Genomic DNA, 19,147 nt, shown 5'->3' with positions numbered 1-19,147 from the left:
AATTTATTATATTGTTATTTATATATATGATTGATGGCAAAATTCATACTATCATTTTAAAAATCTCTAACTAAAAAGGTTTCAACTGAGATTAAGACTAAAAATAATTCGACGTTTTAAATTTGACAAACATAAACAACTAACTAGAACCCAAAAAAATTGAATGATTGATTTGATATTTTCATGTAATTTAAAGGACTACACCACATATTTTGTCAAAAGCTAATCTTAATTTTTTTTCATATTTTATTTCTCTAATTAAAATTCTTATTTGGATACATGTTTAGTTAAAAACTAACAAGACAAGAAGAAAAAAAAATAATTCATCATTTACCCATATAAAATCTAATTTCAAATATATTTATTAAAATTTTATTATTATAATAATAATAATAATAATAATAATAATATTTAATATAAAATTAAAAATGTAAATAATCATTTTAAAATTGTGTTTTATTTTGTCCCAAGGATACGTGTAACACTCAGTTACCCTAATTTGGTACATAAAGATACATTGTCTTGCATCACATCACATAATGAGGGTTCAAAGTCCAGCAAATTTTTCTAGTGCAGACTCATCTGTGCGAGTTGAATGTTGATAGTGTACGAACTCGTCATATATGAATGGTCGGTAACGAAGAGGGTGATTTTCATCGTCCACCAACTCAGAAGGCCCTTTAATCACCATCCCTTCCTTTGGCACCGCAAATAGTACAAATACAAATCTCTCTTCATCTCCTCTTATCACCACTCTATGTGGAGCTGCCCGAAATCTTCCATTGCTCCATGCCTATACATTATTTATTATAATCATCATAATTAAATTAATTATAACCGTTTAGTAAATATTTTTAAAGAATTTAAATTCGGTATTTATTGGTATACACTAACCATATATAGTGTGAGACAAATGAAAAAAAAAAACAATAAAAAAAATATACGTGCAGTGAAATGAAAATTATAAATTTTAAGTGATTATTTAAAATATATAGTTATTTGATTGGGTAAAGGACAAAATTTTTAACATAATAATTTAAATTAATAATAAATTAGAAGCAAAGGAGTTACAATAAAATTTGATATCCCCTTTATAGCTATAGGTATAGAAGATATAGATTACAAAATTGTGTTTTTTAAAAAAATGTGTTTTTTAATTGAAAAAAAATGACAAAACTGTAAATAAAATAATTTAAGTGAATAATAAAATTGACAAAAGAATGATAAATTGCAAATAAAATAATTTAAATAAATAATAAAATTGAAGAAAAAAAACCGTTGCGGCAAATATAAGTATCTCTATTATATATAAGTATAAATTACCTTCAATATGTCACCAGCAATGACCACAATGCCATCGGAGGGAACTTTTACATCAACATAGTTGCCTGTTTTGGATACCACTTGTAAACCTTGGACTTCATTTTCGCATATAAAGCCTAAGGTTCCTTTGTCAGTGTGAAGAGCCAAAGCAACCTCAGAATCTTTGCCATCTTTAGGAAGTTGATATTTAGTTACTCGTGTATCGTTGTAGTTATTCAGCTCTTCAACATCAAAGTTATATTGTTGTGGAAGGTTAAGACCCTCCACAACCATCTTCAAGACAAGCAAGCTTAATTCTCGTGTTTTTAAGGTCATGGAACTTAGTGCCTTACTATATATAAACACCATCGATTATGAGCCATTCGATTACCAAATAACATAATAACTTGAAAGTCTTACTTAGTGCCTTCTTAATCTAATTATCAAATTCAAAGTTGTTATTGAATATATCAACTCCACAAATTTGTATAAAATTTTAAAACTATTTGATACTTTATTAAATAATTTTAAATTGACGTATAATAAAATTTAAAAAATATAAGTAAATATCAATGGCTAGATCATATAGTTACAAATTTTAAATTTGTATAAAATTTTGTATCTTCGATCATTAATATATTATCATTAATCAACGGTTGAGTTAGTAAAATTTACTGTTTATATTGAATTATTAAGCATAGTTTCTTCTTATCATATATATATATATATATATATATATATATATATATATATATATATATATATATATATATTCATGTAATGGTTGAAATATATAGTATATATAATTTTATATTAACAAAAAATATATTATCAACCATATATAGTTATAAAATAAAATAATTAATTACCAAAAAGATGGATTTCCTTGAGGCCACATGAGGTTAGTGAAGTCTTGAAGTGATGAATTTGACTTAGGAGAATTATCGATCCCAAAGGTTTCAGAATGGGGAATGAGATGACTCTTGCTGATGTAGCCCCTATATGGTTTTGGGACAACGAACTTCTTCTTGGTTTCCTCAGGTAGATCAAATAATGATTTTAAGCCTGTGAATAACTCTTCCCGTAACTCATTTGAGATTTCATCACACCTTAAGATGAAACAACCGTGACTCTCAAATGCTTCTTTAATTTTCAAGCTCATTTCTTTCCATCTTTCACTCCCTTCTTCCAATGTCACTCCTTTACTCTTCCGAAAATCCAAAATTGGGATGTCACTCTCACTGGCCATTTTTCTTTCTTACTTTTCTTTTCACACTATTTTGATATGTGGATTATAATTGTCTCGTTCTCATATATATATATATATATAGGCATAAGTGCTTCAATGGTTCCTTAACTTAATTTCAGGTAACACTTCAGTCATTTATCTTTTTTTTTTTTCTTTTCAATTTGGTCCATTATTTAATTTTAAGTAACAAATTTGAGTTATGAATTTGATGAAATTTGATTTTATATTAAAAATGATCATTAATTTTATGGGTTTTGTTTGAAAATTTTGATGAATTATTTAAATTTTTATATAAAATAAATTATAATATTATTGATATTTTAAAACATAAAAGATCAAATTTTTACTTAAAATTAAATAAATGACCAAATCGAAAGAAAAAAAAGATAAAGAACCGAAGTATTATCTGAAATTAAGTTAAGGAATCGCGAGAACAATTATACAATAAATATGTATTATATAATGACGGTTTTGATACGCATAATAGAATATAAACATGTGATACAAATCTAAATAAGAATATGATATTATAGAATATTTAGAAGGAAAAAAATATCATTTTGTTTTTAATTAAATTCTTTTTATATACTCTGAATCCTATTAAAGAAATAAGTAAACCAATCAACATAAGCAATTTTGACAATTAAACTGTCAATGTTTAAATCATGATAAACTTTGCATTTTATATCAGCAAATAAAAATGATAAACATTTATATATAGTACAAAATGAATATAATGACAGATTCAAAATATTTTAATTTTTAACAATGAAAATAAATATTGTACAATTAATGAAAATATCATGTAATTATTTATTTATAACAATAATCATTGTAATTCTGATATTAATATATCCTATTTTATTTAAATACAAAATCTATAAATGGAAGATGTAAAATGACGACTATATTACATACTGACAATGAATATGGTATTATAAAATATTTAGAAAAAAAATTATTATTTTCTTTTTAATTAAATTCTTTTTGTATACAATGAATCCTATTAATAAATAAGTAAACCAATAATTATAAAATAAGTAAACATGTGATATAAATCTAAATAAGAATATGGTATTATAAAATATTTAGAAAAAAAATTATTATTTTCTTTTTAATTAAATTCTTTTTATATACAATGAATCCTATTAATAAATAAGTAAACCAATAATTATACAATTAAACATTCAGTTTTTAATATCGTAATAAAGCTTACTTTATATATCAGCAAATACAAATGATAAACATCTGTATATAGTACAATATGAATATAATGATAGATTTGAAATATTTTAATTGATATTTTAAATGAGTTGCGGATTGGATGGGTATCCGCATATTTTTTATATTCTTTTTACTCATTATATTTTCAATTTATTTGCAGTTATTTTAATTTGAAAATTTGTTTGATGCCTATTTTAAAAAATTATGGTTCACTCTTTTTACACAAACTAAGTTTGAATTTTTCAATTAACACAAAGTCAATTCAAAATTTTCAAAACAACACACAAATTAAACTCAAACCAAATACAAATAAAGTGTTATATAATTCTAATGTGACTCTAAAATAAATATTTTTAAACTCCTTGAGCAATATGTACATTTTTTTAGTGAGCCAATTTTACAATTTTTATAAAAAAAAAAAAAAAAAAAAATTGGTTATGCGGGTAGCAACCTACCCAGTATCCATACGGACTAATTTGAATGGGTAACAGAATTATAAGGACCGCCTAAAAATCCCTTGAAAATAATCGGGCTGAAATTATTAGGCACAGATTTGAATTTTAACGGGCAGGGCGAGCTAATCCATTCGGGTTAACCCATTTTGACAGCTCTAATTAGAACCTACAATACTCTGATATGAGTCTTTTAAATTTTGAACCCCATATTTTTTTAACAGTTTTCATTTATATTGGCATAATTATTTAATTAGATGAATCATATATGTGACTCAATTAATTAATTTATACACATGATTAAGATTTGTCATTAATCAATTAGTTAAAATTTATTTTTTTATATCCTCTAAATAAAAATATGAATAATCATAATATATTAATTAAAAAATCGGTACACAAAATAGTAAAAATGAGAACCCTTAAAATACACAAACTCTAATTTTTTATTTTATAATAAAAACGAGAACAATTATAATGCCTAAACTATAACTTTTTCGCATTTGTTTCTGGAAATTAACCATCAAAGAAGTCGTGAGAATGTATTGATACACAAAATAAATATTTGTTATTAAAAAATTAGTTAAACTTAATAAATTTTTTAAATATCATCGGCATAAAAATGACTACAGTTTGCAATGAGTTATTCATAATTGTTTGAATTGAACAATTTTATATGAGTAGATGGATGTGTAACGAATGTCATATTTGATCGAATAGATTTATTAGATTTGTGCATTTTTTTCTTTAGATTAAATAAGAGGGTATTTGGTGCTTCTGTAGTAGGTTATTTTGTATTTTTAAAATGGGCAATCACCAAATATATTATAAGTTATAATTTTATGAAGATATATTTAGTTCAATTGTAAATCATACATATTAAAAATTAAATAAATTATAATTAATTTTGTTTGATTAACACTATTTATTATTAGAAATTATTTGAATTTAATTTATTTAATTTTTTTATAATTATAATTATAAATTAAATTTCCATATTTCGATTATAGTTCACTATTCATTCCACTCATTTTTTGATAATATTATCCTCTTCCGCTTCAATACAAGAATGAAAATACTATAATATTTAGACATATAGATCTATGTATGTACAAACTATCCAACACACTATAAATATAGCATTAAAGGCGATAACCTAACATATACTTGAAAATATATGCTTACGATATATCTCGCATAAGTCGAACAAATTTTAAAAATATTAATAAAATAAAATAAATTTATTTAGATGATAATATATCTCGTATTTGACACGAGTTATACACTAATTTATAACAATAATCATTATAACTCTGATATTAATATACCCTATTATTGTATTGGTTTTATTTAAATTTAATTATTAAATCAAATATATAATTCTTTTTAATTATAAAGTCTGAAATCTATAAACGGAAGATGTAAAATGACAACTATCTTAATTGACAAAAAAATTAAATAAGTAATAAAATAATTTTGCATGTAAAACTATTCACCAACACTACTAAATAAACAATTTAAATTTTTAAAAATAATTTTGAGTAATCAAATAATTCTATTTTATTTGTTAGAATGTAAATAAAGATACAATATATATATATATATATATATATATATATATACACAAAAATACACTTGCAAACACTTTATATTTATTTTAAAATTTCAATTATTTTTTATAATTTTAAATACTAATTTATTAAATTATATAAAAGACAAAACAACCCTTGCGATGAAATCATAAATATTTTTTAAATTAATTATCAATATTTTATTTTTAAGTTTAATATCAAATTCTATTAATTTATATATTTTTTGATTAAATTTATATTTTACAGTTCTAGATGAACTTATGTTGATTCATGAAACTGAATTCATACACGATATGATAACATATTCATATTATATCTCTTATCTCATCCATTAAACATATATATATATATACACGATGGTAGTGAGAAGTAAGCAATAGTAAGTGGGGCACCACTTACGTATTTAATTATGTTAAATCTTACCAAAAGACGTTAGTATTAAATGAAACAAATGTAGTCTTTATGACTTACTTGTTACGTAGAGTTTAAGTTATTAGATTATCTATGTATAGTAACTTAAACTATTTGAAAGATTTGATGCTAGAGGTAGAAGGTGTATTTAAGTATAGGTTATGAAGAAATCATATTTTATTAGATTGATGTATTGTTTGTTGAGAGGATTTTCCATGCTTAACATACTGACATGACTGATAAATATCTATAATTGTTTTATTAAATTTAAGTTACTTAGTTTTATGTTTACTATGTTGAGTGTGATGTTTTCCAAGTATCAAGTAAATGTTGAAATTCTGATGAGTATTTGGATTGCTCACAAGTCATTCAATGGCATGAGTCAAAACTAAATCACATCTTAAATTTATATTATATTTTATAGTTTAATGAAGTCTCATTTGACGATTATTTAAAAGTTATAAATATTCTAGTATTTTAAGTTATTTTAAAAGTTTATAAAAAATTCCTATTTATTGCATACACTTACAAAGTAGAAAAATTAAAAATTTTAATTTTATCTGCATTATTAACTAAATTCTTTTCAAGATTCATAATTAAATTTTAGGTTACATTGCTTTTGTTTAATATATTAAAGAAATACTAATAAATACTTTTAGAATATTTGTTAAAATTTTAAATATAATAAAAAAAAACATAAAAATTATGCGATTCATAATTTAAAAATATAAAGAATAATATTTTTTATCTCAAAAAAAAAATTCTTATATTTTATATGTTTGTTTAACAAGTGCCTTAAAACACTTTATTCGCCTGACTCAATATATTAATAATTTGATGTCTAATTTAGCAAGAGACTTCCTTGGATCATCTTACTCTTGAAGATGCTTTTTCGATTTTCTCATCCTGATCCACGTGATAGATCTTTGTCTAAATAGATTTGCTATCGTTAATCCCTACCTTTAAATCATTCATCATCCGGAGATTATTTCATAATAGAATATCCATTGTAGCATTCACTTTTAAGCAGAAGAATTTTCTAACCATTTTTATTTTGTGCAAATTAGCATAAAGATGCTTCTCAAAAAGGTTGATATAAACTTTGGTGATTTTTTCTTTTAAATCTACCTAATAGCGTCCATTGGAGATCGCGTTCTAAATGAGAATTGATTGCATTTGTTATCTCGATTTAATTTGTATTATATAATTCGGTGTTGATTGCATTTGTTATCTCGATTTAATTTGTATATGTAATTCGGTGTAAAAAAAATATAATTATTAAATTAATATTAATATTTAACATTTTATCATAATTATATTTATAAATGATTGTAATATGATGATAATATATATTTTTTATATTATATAATAATTAAATTCTTCTTATTTTACTTTTTAATCAAAAAAATCATCACATTTAACAATATCATTTCAAATATTAAAATATTCATCGCCGTGTGCAGGGCACAAGTTATTCAACTACTCTATACATATTGTATTCGTACTTAATAAGTGTTTAGTGCATGAAAGGTTGCACTATTTTGTTTTTATTATTTATAAACAATTTCGTTGATTTTTAATCTTTTAAAAATTTTGTTTTTATTTTAAATTAAATATTGTGTATTTTTTAAATATTTGAATAGTTTTTTTGCATAAAAATTTAAACTGTTATAAGAGATTGTTTTACAAAAAATTTAAAATTTTTTAACCGATGATAAATTAAATATGAATACTTAAACATTGAAAAATTAAATTCATATTTAATTCACTAATTATTAAAAAATTATATATTTTGTAAAGAAGATGTTAAACACGTCCTCAATATTAATACAAAAAATTATTCAAAATTTAAAATGATACACATAAATTGATTTAAAATTAGAGACTAAAAGTGAAAATGTAAAATTTTAAACATGAAGATATGCCTTAATCAAATAGCAACTCTTAGTTATGGTTAAGAGTTAGTTATAACTAATTTAGCCAAGTCAATTAGGACAAGAATAGTTATAGTTACTTAAACTAATGTACCTATACATACCATAATTGTAAATGCATGGTTGAGTTGTTGTTGATGATGTAATTGCTAAACATTGGTTCATATACAGACATATGAAATTATATTCATAGAAATTTAGAGAAGAGAGATTAAAGGAAAAGCAAAAGGAGACTGTAATGAAGATTAGTATTGCTGAGTTTCAATAGTTATAAATACTAGGAGAACAATCTTAAAGTGGCTTAATCTTGTAAAATTCAAATCTCAATAGTGAATGGTCTTGCTTGCTTGTCTGTGACGTATGTCTCATCAATTGAGGCTGAACACGTAAATCTAAGTGTTATTCTTCTCTTATTTTTCTTTAATTTTTGTTTACATTGATTTGAAATTTGGTTTTCATAACTATAGAAAGGAGAACATTAAACATTATCCATTTTCTACATTTTCAGCAACATTCTCTGTTTTCTGCTGAAACGAAAAACATTCTCTGTTTTAATTTCTGGTTTATGCAATTGTTAGTTTCCTGTTTTACTGGTTAATTCTTGTTGCAGATCCCAATACTGTTTTAATATTAAAATATTAAAAATTGATGAAATTTTTCATAAAGACTAAAAATAAAACAGTGAAATTTTATAAAGATTAAAATTTTATTAACACTGTAATATATATCTATATGTTTTATAGAAGAGTTTTATCATGTGAAGATGATAATTAATGTTAAATTTTAACTATACATAATAGTCACTATTAGAAAAAAAAAAATTATGTGACTTTTTTTAAGTTATCATGTGTCACTTAAATAACTCTCTTACACATTATATATATATAAATAAAATACTAACTTATGGTGTAATTTTATGTTCTCTCAGTTCTACCTTTTATTCAGACTATTTTATTTATAATTTTGTTTTCCTTTACTTTACTTGATAAATGATAAAATAAAAAGAGAAAATAAATCAAGAGATCAAACGAAAACAGCCGAACACGTTAACGTTAGAATAGATATGTAAATAAGAGCGCAACTCAGAACTCAAAAGGAGCATAAATAATTTTTTGCTATATGAAGGCAATACAATTTAATTGATTAATCCTAATTTTTTGAAAAGTGAATTCAATTACTATGCTTTATTACATAAAGTTATAATAATGTCTTGCATCACATAATGAGAGATTAGAGTCCAGCAAAATTTTCAAATGCCAACTTTTCGGTTTGAGTTGAATATTGATAATGTATGAACTCTTTTAATGATTATACTTATTTTTGGCACCGCTAAAAGCACAAATACAAATGTCTCTTTACTTCCTTTGTCACCGCTCTCGCTCTATATGGGGCTCGAAATTTCCATTAGCCAATGCCTATATATTAATTTCAGTATTATTAAATTAATTATAACTATTTAATAAATACTTTACATGATTTTAAATTGTGTAGTAGTTACGTAGTATGGGGAAGACAAAACAAAATATTAAAATATACTATTGCAGTGAAGATTATAAATTTTATGCGGTAATTTTAAAAATAGTTGTTATTGGGTACAGAACAAAATTATAAATACAAACAGACTTAAATTTGAATTTTAATTGATTTTTAACTCAATAAAAAAATAGAAATAAAAAATATGGGATTATTAAACTTTTATTAGTATAAAACATCAACAGAATCTTTATTATAATATAATTTTATATATTACATTAATATTAAATTTAATTATAGTTTTAATTATATATTTTTATTAATTTATGAAATTAATTTTTATTCAAAAATTAGCTATTTTAGTTTCTTTTAAAATATTTAAATTAAAAAAATGATGATATAATATATTTTAAATGACATAATATGCGATTTAATGATATAAAATCAATTACATACATTAATTAAATTACAAAAATAATTTTTTTTAAAATTAAAAGTTAATTTTTTTTAAAAATTTATTATAATTTTATAAATATTAATTATTTATATTATCATATTATATATTAAATTATTTAAAATATATTATATTATAAATTTTTCGTTAAAAAATCAAATAAATATCAAAAGTCGTATTTTAAAACAAACGACCTAAAATAGTATTAATTTGTTAATTTTACATAAATAGTAGTAATTATTATGCTCAAGAAAGCAGTTGTACCCCATTCAAAAGGTGGGGTTAAACGAGTGTCGAGTTTGAGACATTTTTCAAAATTCAAAATCTGAAAGAAGATTGAGAGAAAATGTCGTCAGTGTCAGGTTTCTACAAGCAGAAGAAAAATGCCAACAAAAAATCTTCCAAGTCCAAGAAACCTCCGATCCACGCCGCCACTTTCGATTCCAAAGTCGCCAAACCATCGCCCCTCTTATCCCGCAACGCCAACCCAGATCTCCAAGGTTCCGATCCCCTTCATTTTCTTTAATTGCTAATAATTAGGGTTTTCCTTTTTTGTTTCTTTTTCTGAAATTCTATTTGGGCTTTGTGGGCTTTACAGATGAACACAACGAAAGCGAGTCGGTGCTGCGTCAATTTGACATGAACATGGTATATGGCCCTTGTATGGGGATGACTAGGCTCGCACGCTGGGAGCGTGCCACCAAACTTGGCTTAAACCCTCCACAAGAAATCGAGAACCTTTTGAAAAGTGGTAAAGTTCAACAGGAATCCTTGTGGGACACTCTTATTTAGAATAACTTAAAAACTAAGTGTAATAGCTTTTGACTTTACATGTTTGTTTAGGTTTTGCTTAGGGTAATCAGTTTCTGGCTGTGACCCTCTTCCCCGTTAATGGGTCCTCTTTGTTTTGTTAACTTGATTTTCCTATGTTGTTTAGTGACTGTGGTTTCTTTAACAAAGAATCTTGATTTATAGTTATCAATGTTGTTTGACGGCTCTTTATTTTTGTCTAATATAACACCAAACATGCAATAAATACAAATAAAATGCATAATAATAATCACAAAGGAGATAATCCATTACGAAGAGACTTTCTTGTGGGTATTAAACTCTAACTTCATACGGTTCATTCCAGATGAACTTTGGAAGTCTGAAGTTATTGTACATACTACTAACCCTAAAGTTCGATTTCTTATTTCTGCTACTCCATTCTAGTAACGAGAACTAGCCATGGTGTATTGGGCAACTATCTTGTTGTCTTGAAGAAATTCACTGTCTTGAAGAAATTCACAATTGGACCCACCATTTATCTCTCGTGTGTTTTACTTGTATGGATTTTGGATTTGGATTAGATGTCTAAAATGTGTGCATATAAATGTTTCTGTGCATCATTTTGCAGTTTCTTTCATCTGTTTTTGTATACTGATGAAACTATAGCAAGGTTACCAATGGTGTCTTTCTATACCAGGACAAGTTGAATTGATTAGAGGAGGCAATCAAGATAGAAACAGCGGTGAATAGGTATATTTAGATCATAAAAAAGGTTGTTGACTTTATTGATTCTGTTCACCATCTTGATCAATGATACAAATTGGGGGGGAAAAAATCAAATCTTTTAGGCAAGTCTTGATGTATGACATGTAAATGTAGTCACTAAAGGAAATTGAACCACATGTTTTAATAATTGATACTTATAGGGTACATCTTCAAAGAGCATAAAACTAGAAGATATAACACCAACTGCCAGGTTGAACCACAACATAGGAGAAGTTAAATATAATTAAATTTACGTTATTAATATTTTATTCTCTTAATTACTATTGACAATGTGAAATATTCTGAATTACCTCATAATTGATTGAATTACTTAGTTACCAATGATGTGAGATTTAGACTTAGGGGTTAGTTAGGAAAACATAACAAGTTACTTATTAAGGGCACTGGATGGTGACATAACTGAATTACAAGTTACTTAGGAGTTACTAACATAACTGAATTACAACAATTACACTTAACAAGTTAATTATCCAAAATCATTGTTTTGGGGATGATTATCCTCTAATTACTATTGGTTTGTCTTAGTGATATTTGGTTTGTTTTATGCATGGTTGTATTTTCACAAGAAAAAGTGCACTGGTTGTATACTTTTATTTTATCCTAGGTTTTATTTGGGTACAGAAAGAGCGCCAAGCCCAAGGTTAAAAAGAAAACTAAGACCCTTAAAATTTACTTTGTAAAATTATTTCTTATTTTTATTTTTTAAAATTTGTGTTAGTTTTATTTGTTAATAAAGACGTAGAAAAAATAATAATTTATATATTATTTTTGTCTTATAAAAAATAATAAATATCACTGTAAATAATTCACACAATTGAAATAGTGAAAAAATCTATATTATTAAAAACAATAAAAATGTTAAAAACTATTTTTATAAATGCATTTTTTATTAACTAATATTCCATTTTTTTTCATGACAATAGTTTAATCCAACACTTTCTTATTAAGGTAAAATGAAAACATAATGTTTTCACAAAGTAACTTAACCATGCAAATTAAAAAAATCATAAAAAATGAGACTTGACAGCTCACCAAAAAAATTGTCTAAAGCTACCACAACTAGATAATTCTATGCAAGACTAAAGCTTTTTGGTAAGCGCTTTGGTTGCCCTTGTGTCCAAAAGACTACAAGTTCAAAAGCCGTCTAATACATCGAATCAAAGTGAAAATACTCATTTATGGTGCAACTATCTCTAACTATTTCAACCACCACTTTGAAATAACTCTCCATTGTAAGATGTGTAATTCATTGCCTCCAAGTCAAGTCAAATTAATCAAGTGATTTATTAAAGGCTTCATCACAATGATGAGAAGAGTCACACAAAATAGTATGATCATAAATTGTTGATATTCTTCCCTGTCTTTTAAATGACGATAACTATTGGATGATAAAAAATGTCTTCAAAGATGGATTATTTTCTTCATGTCCAAAGATATTCAACATGCTAAGTGAAAAAAGAATAGCAATTGTTTTTAATCATTTTATATAGTCTTAACATGCTCAGTAAAATGATTAGAAACTACTAACTGAATTTGAGTTGCATGAAAATTAGGGCTAGCGACCGAAACCCTTACTCACCATAAGTTGGTCCCATTAAGGGTGTGTAAAATTGGTTAATTCGATAAAATGAATTGCACTGTATAAAAAAAAACCAAACAATTTAAATGATTAATGAATTGAATCACATATTTAAAACAAATAAGTTAATCAAACATAATTCAAAAACTAATTTAAAATTTTTTAATTTAAACAAAAATAAAAAATTTATTTTCTCGAAAAAAATATAAAAACTTTTTTTGAAAAAAAAATGTAAATCATTTTTTTTCTTGGAAAACGTCGAAACTTTTTTATATCTATAATTCTGAAAAAAAGTAGAAAAAGTTTTTCCAAAACGAGTTTTAATTTTTTTTTTTGAAAAATAATCAAAAAAAGATTTATCGAATTTTTTTTTTACATTTATATTTTTTGGAAAATATTAAACTTTTTACTTGAAAAAAGTGATATTTTTTTTGTCAAAAGAATTAATTTTTTTTTTTGAAAAACTAATTTAAAATCGATTTTAACTAAAAACTTGTTTAAAATATTAAAGTAGCTTAAATTTATAAATCAGTTTCAAACGAGTTCAGAAGTGCGCTGAACTTGATTCCAAAGTGATTTTCAAGAAATGAACCAAACCATTATGTATTTTAATGCAGTTCAATTTTTGCTCCATGAATTCACCAGAAGCAAAAAATTTATTCATATTTTCAAAGTCAATCACATGAAATCAATTTATTCATGTCTTCAAGTTTTGTATCAGAGTTTTAAAAGTTATATGTTTATTTTGATGTAGCAAAAATTATTTAAATCAGTGCCTATACACTAACGGATCTTGAACTTAAACATTGTGATGACTATATTTTTAAAATTTTAATGGATAAATAAAAAGTATAATATTGTATTGTATACAAGATTTTTAAGTTGTAAATTTATAAAAATACATTGACGATCAAGCTCTTAATATTTATTAGATAGATGTAGTATATCAATTTTCGATTGACATTTTTTATAATTAAAAATTTGATTTTAAAAATCTAATTTTTTTCAAACACTAAATTTTTAGAGTTTAATTGTTATGTTTGTCAATGTAAAATTTTTTATAGTGTGAGCATATCACAAACATCCATAAGAGTTACTTTAAAAATAATTATGATAAAATTCAAACTATTTTAATAATCTAATGATTATGATTAATTGACAGTATAAAATATATTTATATTATCGATGCATACAAATTAAATCCAAATTTTTACACGATTAATACAATTTTTTTAACTATAAAGATAAAAATAATATATATAATTATTAAAATACATTTAAACACAACAAATTATTTAATATATAAATATTAACATAATGTTAGACAAAAGATAATAGTGTTTGATTTGAATATTAGGTGATTTTTTTCTAAAATTACATGAAACTATATCTCAAATCTATAAAGTCATACGTATTAATTTAGTTCAACTTGAAGTCAAGTTTTGAATAAATTTTTTAGATTATAGGATCATTTGGTTTGATTTTTATATCTCTAGATAAATTTTATAACTCACATAATTAGAATTTAAGTTGAAAAATTTAATTTATTTTATAATTATTATAGTTATTTTTATAATTTTTTTATCAATTATTCTCTCATATTTTTTTAGATAGATATTATTATATATCAAATACATCAATTTTTATCGATCAAATTATAAATGACTTTTATAAATAAAAAAATTAGACTTTGATAAATTTTACGAACAAAATATTTTGTAATTAAATTAGTAACTGAAGTTGAATTTAGTGTCCTAAACGGTCTCCAACAATAAATTTACATTTGGATAGAGCGAATTGATGAGAAAATAATTTGACCGATATTTACTGATTTTATTTTTGTCATCAATATATAGGGTATATTTATGGCATCATTAAAACCAGGAGCACTTTATTCTGGATAAAACCATGAACAGTATTGCTGTATAAATGAAAATTTGATAATTGAGAGCAACAAAACAGAGATGGTGACTTTCTCGGTCGGTGGCTCCGACGACGGGGAAGGTCCTAGCAACCCAAACAACAAGCGACGAAGGGTAGACGACGGCGAAGAAGAAGAAACAACAGCAGCAGCAGTAGAAGGAGAACAACAAGAAAACCGACAACCACAAGAAGGGTTCGAAATGGAAACCCCTCCGATCGGAACCGTAGAAAACGAAGGAAATGAACTAACCTCTGGATCCAACGGTTACGACGTTGGTAAGAACGTATCTGCCATCATTTCCGACCCTGATGTTCTCGATTGCTTCATTTGCTCTGAACCATTAACAATTCCTATTTTTCAGGTTACTTTCCCCTTTCAATTTCATGTCACCTTTTACTCTGTTTTATATATAAATTTTGCTTTTTTGTTTTTCTCGTGATTGTTTATTTGTGTATGAATTTTTGTCATTTTTAACTGATATTTAATTATGGGAAAGGACTGTTGTAAGTTTAGATTAAGAAGCTTGAAAATTCAGTTGGGATTCTCTCACCTTGTGGGATCTGAGTTGAAGTGCTTTTTGAATTTTGGAAATTAAAAAAAGTGATTTTTAGCTGTAGGGATTTAGGTTTGGTAATTCTAGTTTGAGTTATGATCTCTGTAGCACCAACACCTGTGATCGTGTTCTGGTGTTGGTGTCCAACACGTGTCAGTGTCCGACATCGGCTCAACACCGACATTTTAATTACATTCAATTAATTCATTTTATTAAACTAGTACCAGTGTCGATGTGTCAGTATCCGTGCTTCATTGGTTATGATGTAGGTGAAGAAGTTCCCTTTTGAAAAGGAATGGAGAAATTGTACATTCGTACTTTCTCTTCTTATTGTATTTTGAGGATTCAAAAGGGAAAACTTTGAAGAATATAAACACATAATGCAAAGTTCTGTTTATGGAGTGTTAGAACTAAGGATTTGAAGGTGATGCATTGAATTTACTTTCTTATAACTAAGGAAGGATGTACATTTTTATTGGATGACATATTGACATTAATTTGAGAAAGAACTTAAAATTCAAGGAAGTAATAGAATTATATTTGCTTTAGATTTGATTAGATTTATCCTTTTTCTGTTTTGAATCTGAAATTCCAATTAAGCTGGTGTATTTGCTCATTTAATTTTTCCTGATTATGGCAATGTTATAATTTATGAATTTAAAATCAACTGCTACATAGATCTGATACTATTTTTTGAGTTCTAATTCTAAAGGTCCCAACTACATAATACTATGTCTTAGCTCCATTTAAAAAAAAAACTTATTTACCTGCATCTACAATATTCAATATGTATAGATGCATAGAGTTTGTTGAATAATAGTCTGTAGTCTTCATTATTCCAATTGAATGAATTTCTATGGCAGTCTTGCACCTTCAATTTAACCAAAAAACATAATTGACTCTGTCATGGGGGCTAGAGTCTAGAGGTAAAATGGCTTAGGGTCTCATAATCATATAGATGATGTTTTACGATGAACTCTCAAAGACTTGAGAACATCTAAATGAAAACAATCTTAATTGCTAGATGTTTCTTATGCATAAGCTGTTTTTATTGATGTGTGACCGTAGATGAATTTGTTGTGAAGATGAGTTTTACCTTCAAAACTTACTAAAATTTCTAATTTATGCATTTCTTGTGCTCAAAGTTGTTGATCACATGGTTTGTTGTTTGCTTTAATCTTTGAATTGATGTTGGCATGTTGCCTTTTGAACCACAATGCTATCAATATCATATTATCATAGTGACTTCACATTCATATTCTGATTAGTATGTCAAAGTTCATTGAAATTATTTTATGTACATAATGTAATTTAAAGGTAACCAACAAGAGAAGGGGAACTAATCCCCTTTCCCCTTCAAAAGAAAAGGAAGGAACTCAATTTGACTATTTGTCTATCTGTGTACTACAACGTCAAAGCTTTTCAAATGTGCTTTTTAATTATTTTGTTTGTGGTTCCATGTAATGAAATATCTGATTTGATAACTTTCTTTGTGATTAAATGAAAATTCAGTGTGAGAATGGGCATATTGCTTGTTCTAATTGCTGTTCCCAACTTAGGAACAAGTGTCCCATGTGCTTAATGCCCATTGGATACAACCGTTGTCGGGCTATGGAGAAGTTGCTGGAATCTATTAAAATATCATGCCCGTGTGCAAAATATGGCTGTAAAGAGATGTTTAGTTGCAGTATGAAAAGTAGCCACGAGAAGGAATGCACATATATACCATGTAAATGTCCACACACAGGTTGTGGCTTTCTCGCCTCATCCAAGGAGTTAGCCCTCCATTTCAGCCATAGGCATGTAGGCTTTGGAGTACAATTTACATATGACAAATTTATATCTGTCGTCTTAAATACTGGACAAAAAGAAATTGTTCTTCTAGATCAAAATGATGCTAGACTATTTATTGTTCACAATAACCTTGTGGATTTGGGAAATATGGTCCATATTAGCTGCCTTGGCCCCAAAGCAATGGCTGGTTTTCATTATGATGTTTTGGCTAGGTCTCAAGGAAGCACTTTAATCTTGCAATCTTCTACCAAGACCATTCAAGACAATAATGGTGGTGCTCCCAGAACTGGGTTCCTTTTGATTCCTTCTGACTATTTTGGTTTTGGACAACTCAAACTGGATATTCGTATAAAGTCTCACTAAACCTTTGCTGGAGATTGAAAAGGGCTCTATCTTAGTTGATTGCTATATGTATATACCTAGATTTAGGATTTTATCATATGAAACAATTTACTCTATGTGAGTGTAGTTGAATTTGATTGCTGTCAAGAAAGTTGCAGTCTTTGAGTAGGAAACTCAAAAATGCTTTTGTAATGTATGGGATTATGGTTTCAAAATTATCATGCAAATGTGAAATATGTTAAAAATCTAAATTTTGTTTGATGTCTCCGTTTACAATTAGTTTGGTTTATTTAGGTGTTTTTCCACACATATATCCTGTTAAAATAGAGAAATTGTTGCTTCAAAATCAAAAGTATCTCGTCCTTCATATTGAAGGAGTTTCTCATTGATCAAATTGTATTGAATTGTTATTTTTTATGCTGGACTTTCTATTTTGAAGAATTTTACTAATAATGACACTCTATAACAGTTTTTTTAACACATTACTTTTGGATGAAACTCAAATTAATGTGGATTTCGCCAAATGATACGAGTATTACTTTCTAATTATTTCCTTATAGAGAATTTCTTGTTTAAAAGGATCTAATAGTATTTCCATTGATGAAAATATTCAGTCCAAAAGATTGCATTATTTGAATGGAAGTCATGGTTGGTTGCATAGCGTAGACCAATCATGGTATAGCCAAGTACGGTCTACTTGTAAGGAGTAACTATATCAAGTGATGAAACAAACGATTGCCATTAATACACTTCTTAATCATCTCCCCACTTTAAGATGTATTTAAATAAGAAAAGTATTATTTACAAAGGTTAATGTAGAAATGGATAAGCAAACTAAGAGCTAATAATGGCATAGAACAAAGAAGATTAGAAAGAACTATGCCTGTTTTGTGAAGCTCTAGTAAGATTATTTTTGGTCATCAAAGGATATCTATAATATGAAATGAATGATTGAAAATCAACAAGTTAGTTTTGAATCACTTTCTCAATCAAATGAACCACTTAGAGAAATGTAATACTAACATTTTCAGCAGACTTTCTTGCATTTCTCTAAGTGGTTCCTAATATAAACAATTTATTCTTTTAATAGTAAAATATATCACTTTTGTTGTCCTTCATTCATCTTAATCTTTCACTAACTTAAACATTTAAATGTTTAACTTAAACATTTAAATGTTTGTCAGTACACCACATCTTAATCTTTCACTAACTTAAACATTTAAATGTTTATTGGTATACTACTCCCGTGTAAACATTAAGTTGTTGTGTTTTATCACACTTCATCACTTTCAATACAGTTCAAAATT

General features: G+C 25.8%; 3 protein-coding genes across 3 annotated transcripts; 2 read left to right on the top strand and 1 right to left on the bottom strand.

The window, feature by feature from the left end:
- Positions 1 to 547: 547 nt before the first annotated feature.
- Positions 548 to 2,551, bottom strand: LOC101512749 (probable 2-oxoglutarate-dependent dioxygenase AOP1.2). The gene is made up of 3 exons (XM_004504866.1): positions 2,172 to 2,551; positions 1,324 to 1,654; positions 548 to 793 (listed from the first exon to the last, which is right to left on the bottom strand). The coding sequence occupies exons 1-3, from the start codon at positions 2,549 to 2,551 to the stop codon at positions 548 to 550; spliced, it is 957 nt and encodes a 318-aa protein (XP_004504923.1).
- Positions 2,552 to 10,346: 7,795 nt separating this feature from the next.
- Positions 10,347 to 11,069, top strand: LOC101504287 (uncharacterized). The gene is made up of 2 exons (XM_004504672.4): positions 10,347 to 10,591; positions 10,690 to 11,069. The coding sequence occupies exons 1-2, from the start codon at positions 10,438 to 10,440 to the stop codon at positions 10,881 to 10,883; spliced, it is 348 nt and encodes a 115-aa protein (XP_004504729.1). The 5' UTR covers positions 10,347 to 10,437; the 3' UTR covers positions 10,884 to 11,069.
- A 4,025-nt stretch (positions 11,070 to 15,094) lies between these two features.
- LOC101503970 (E3 ubiquitin-protein ligase) lies at positions 15,095 to 18,101 on the top strand. The gene is made up of 2 exons (XM_004504671.4): positions 15,095 to 15,512; positions 17,217 to 18,101. Exons 1-2 carry the CDS (start codon positions 15,192 to 15,194, stop codon positions 17,859 to 17,861), a joined length of 966 nt encoding a protein of 321 aa, XP_004504728.1. The 5' UTR covers positions 15,095 to 15,191; the 3' UTR covers positions 17,862 to 18,101.
- The last annotated feature ends 1,046 nt before the right edge of the window (positions 18,102 to 19,147 follow it).

The sequence above is a fragment of the Cicer arietinum genome, chromosome 6, assembly GCF_000331145.2.
Source record: "Cicer arietinum cultivar CDC Frontier isolate Library 1 chromosome 6, Cicar.CDCFrontier_v2.0, whole genome shotgun sequence".
In the NCBI taxonomy this organism is placed as follows: Eukaryota; Viridiplantae; Streptophyta; class Magnoliopsida; order Fabales; family Fabaceae; genus Cicer; species Cicer arietinum.
This window is presented reverse-complemented; position numbering and strand designations above follow the sequence as displayed.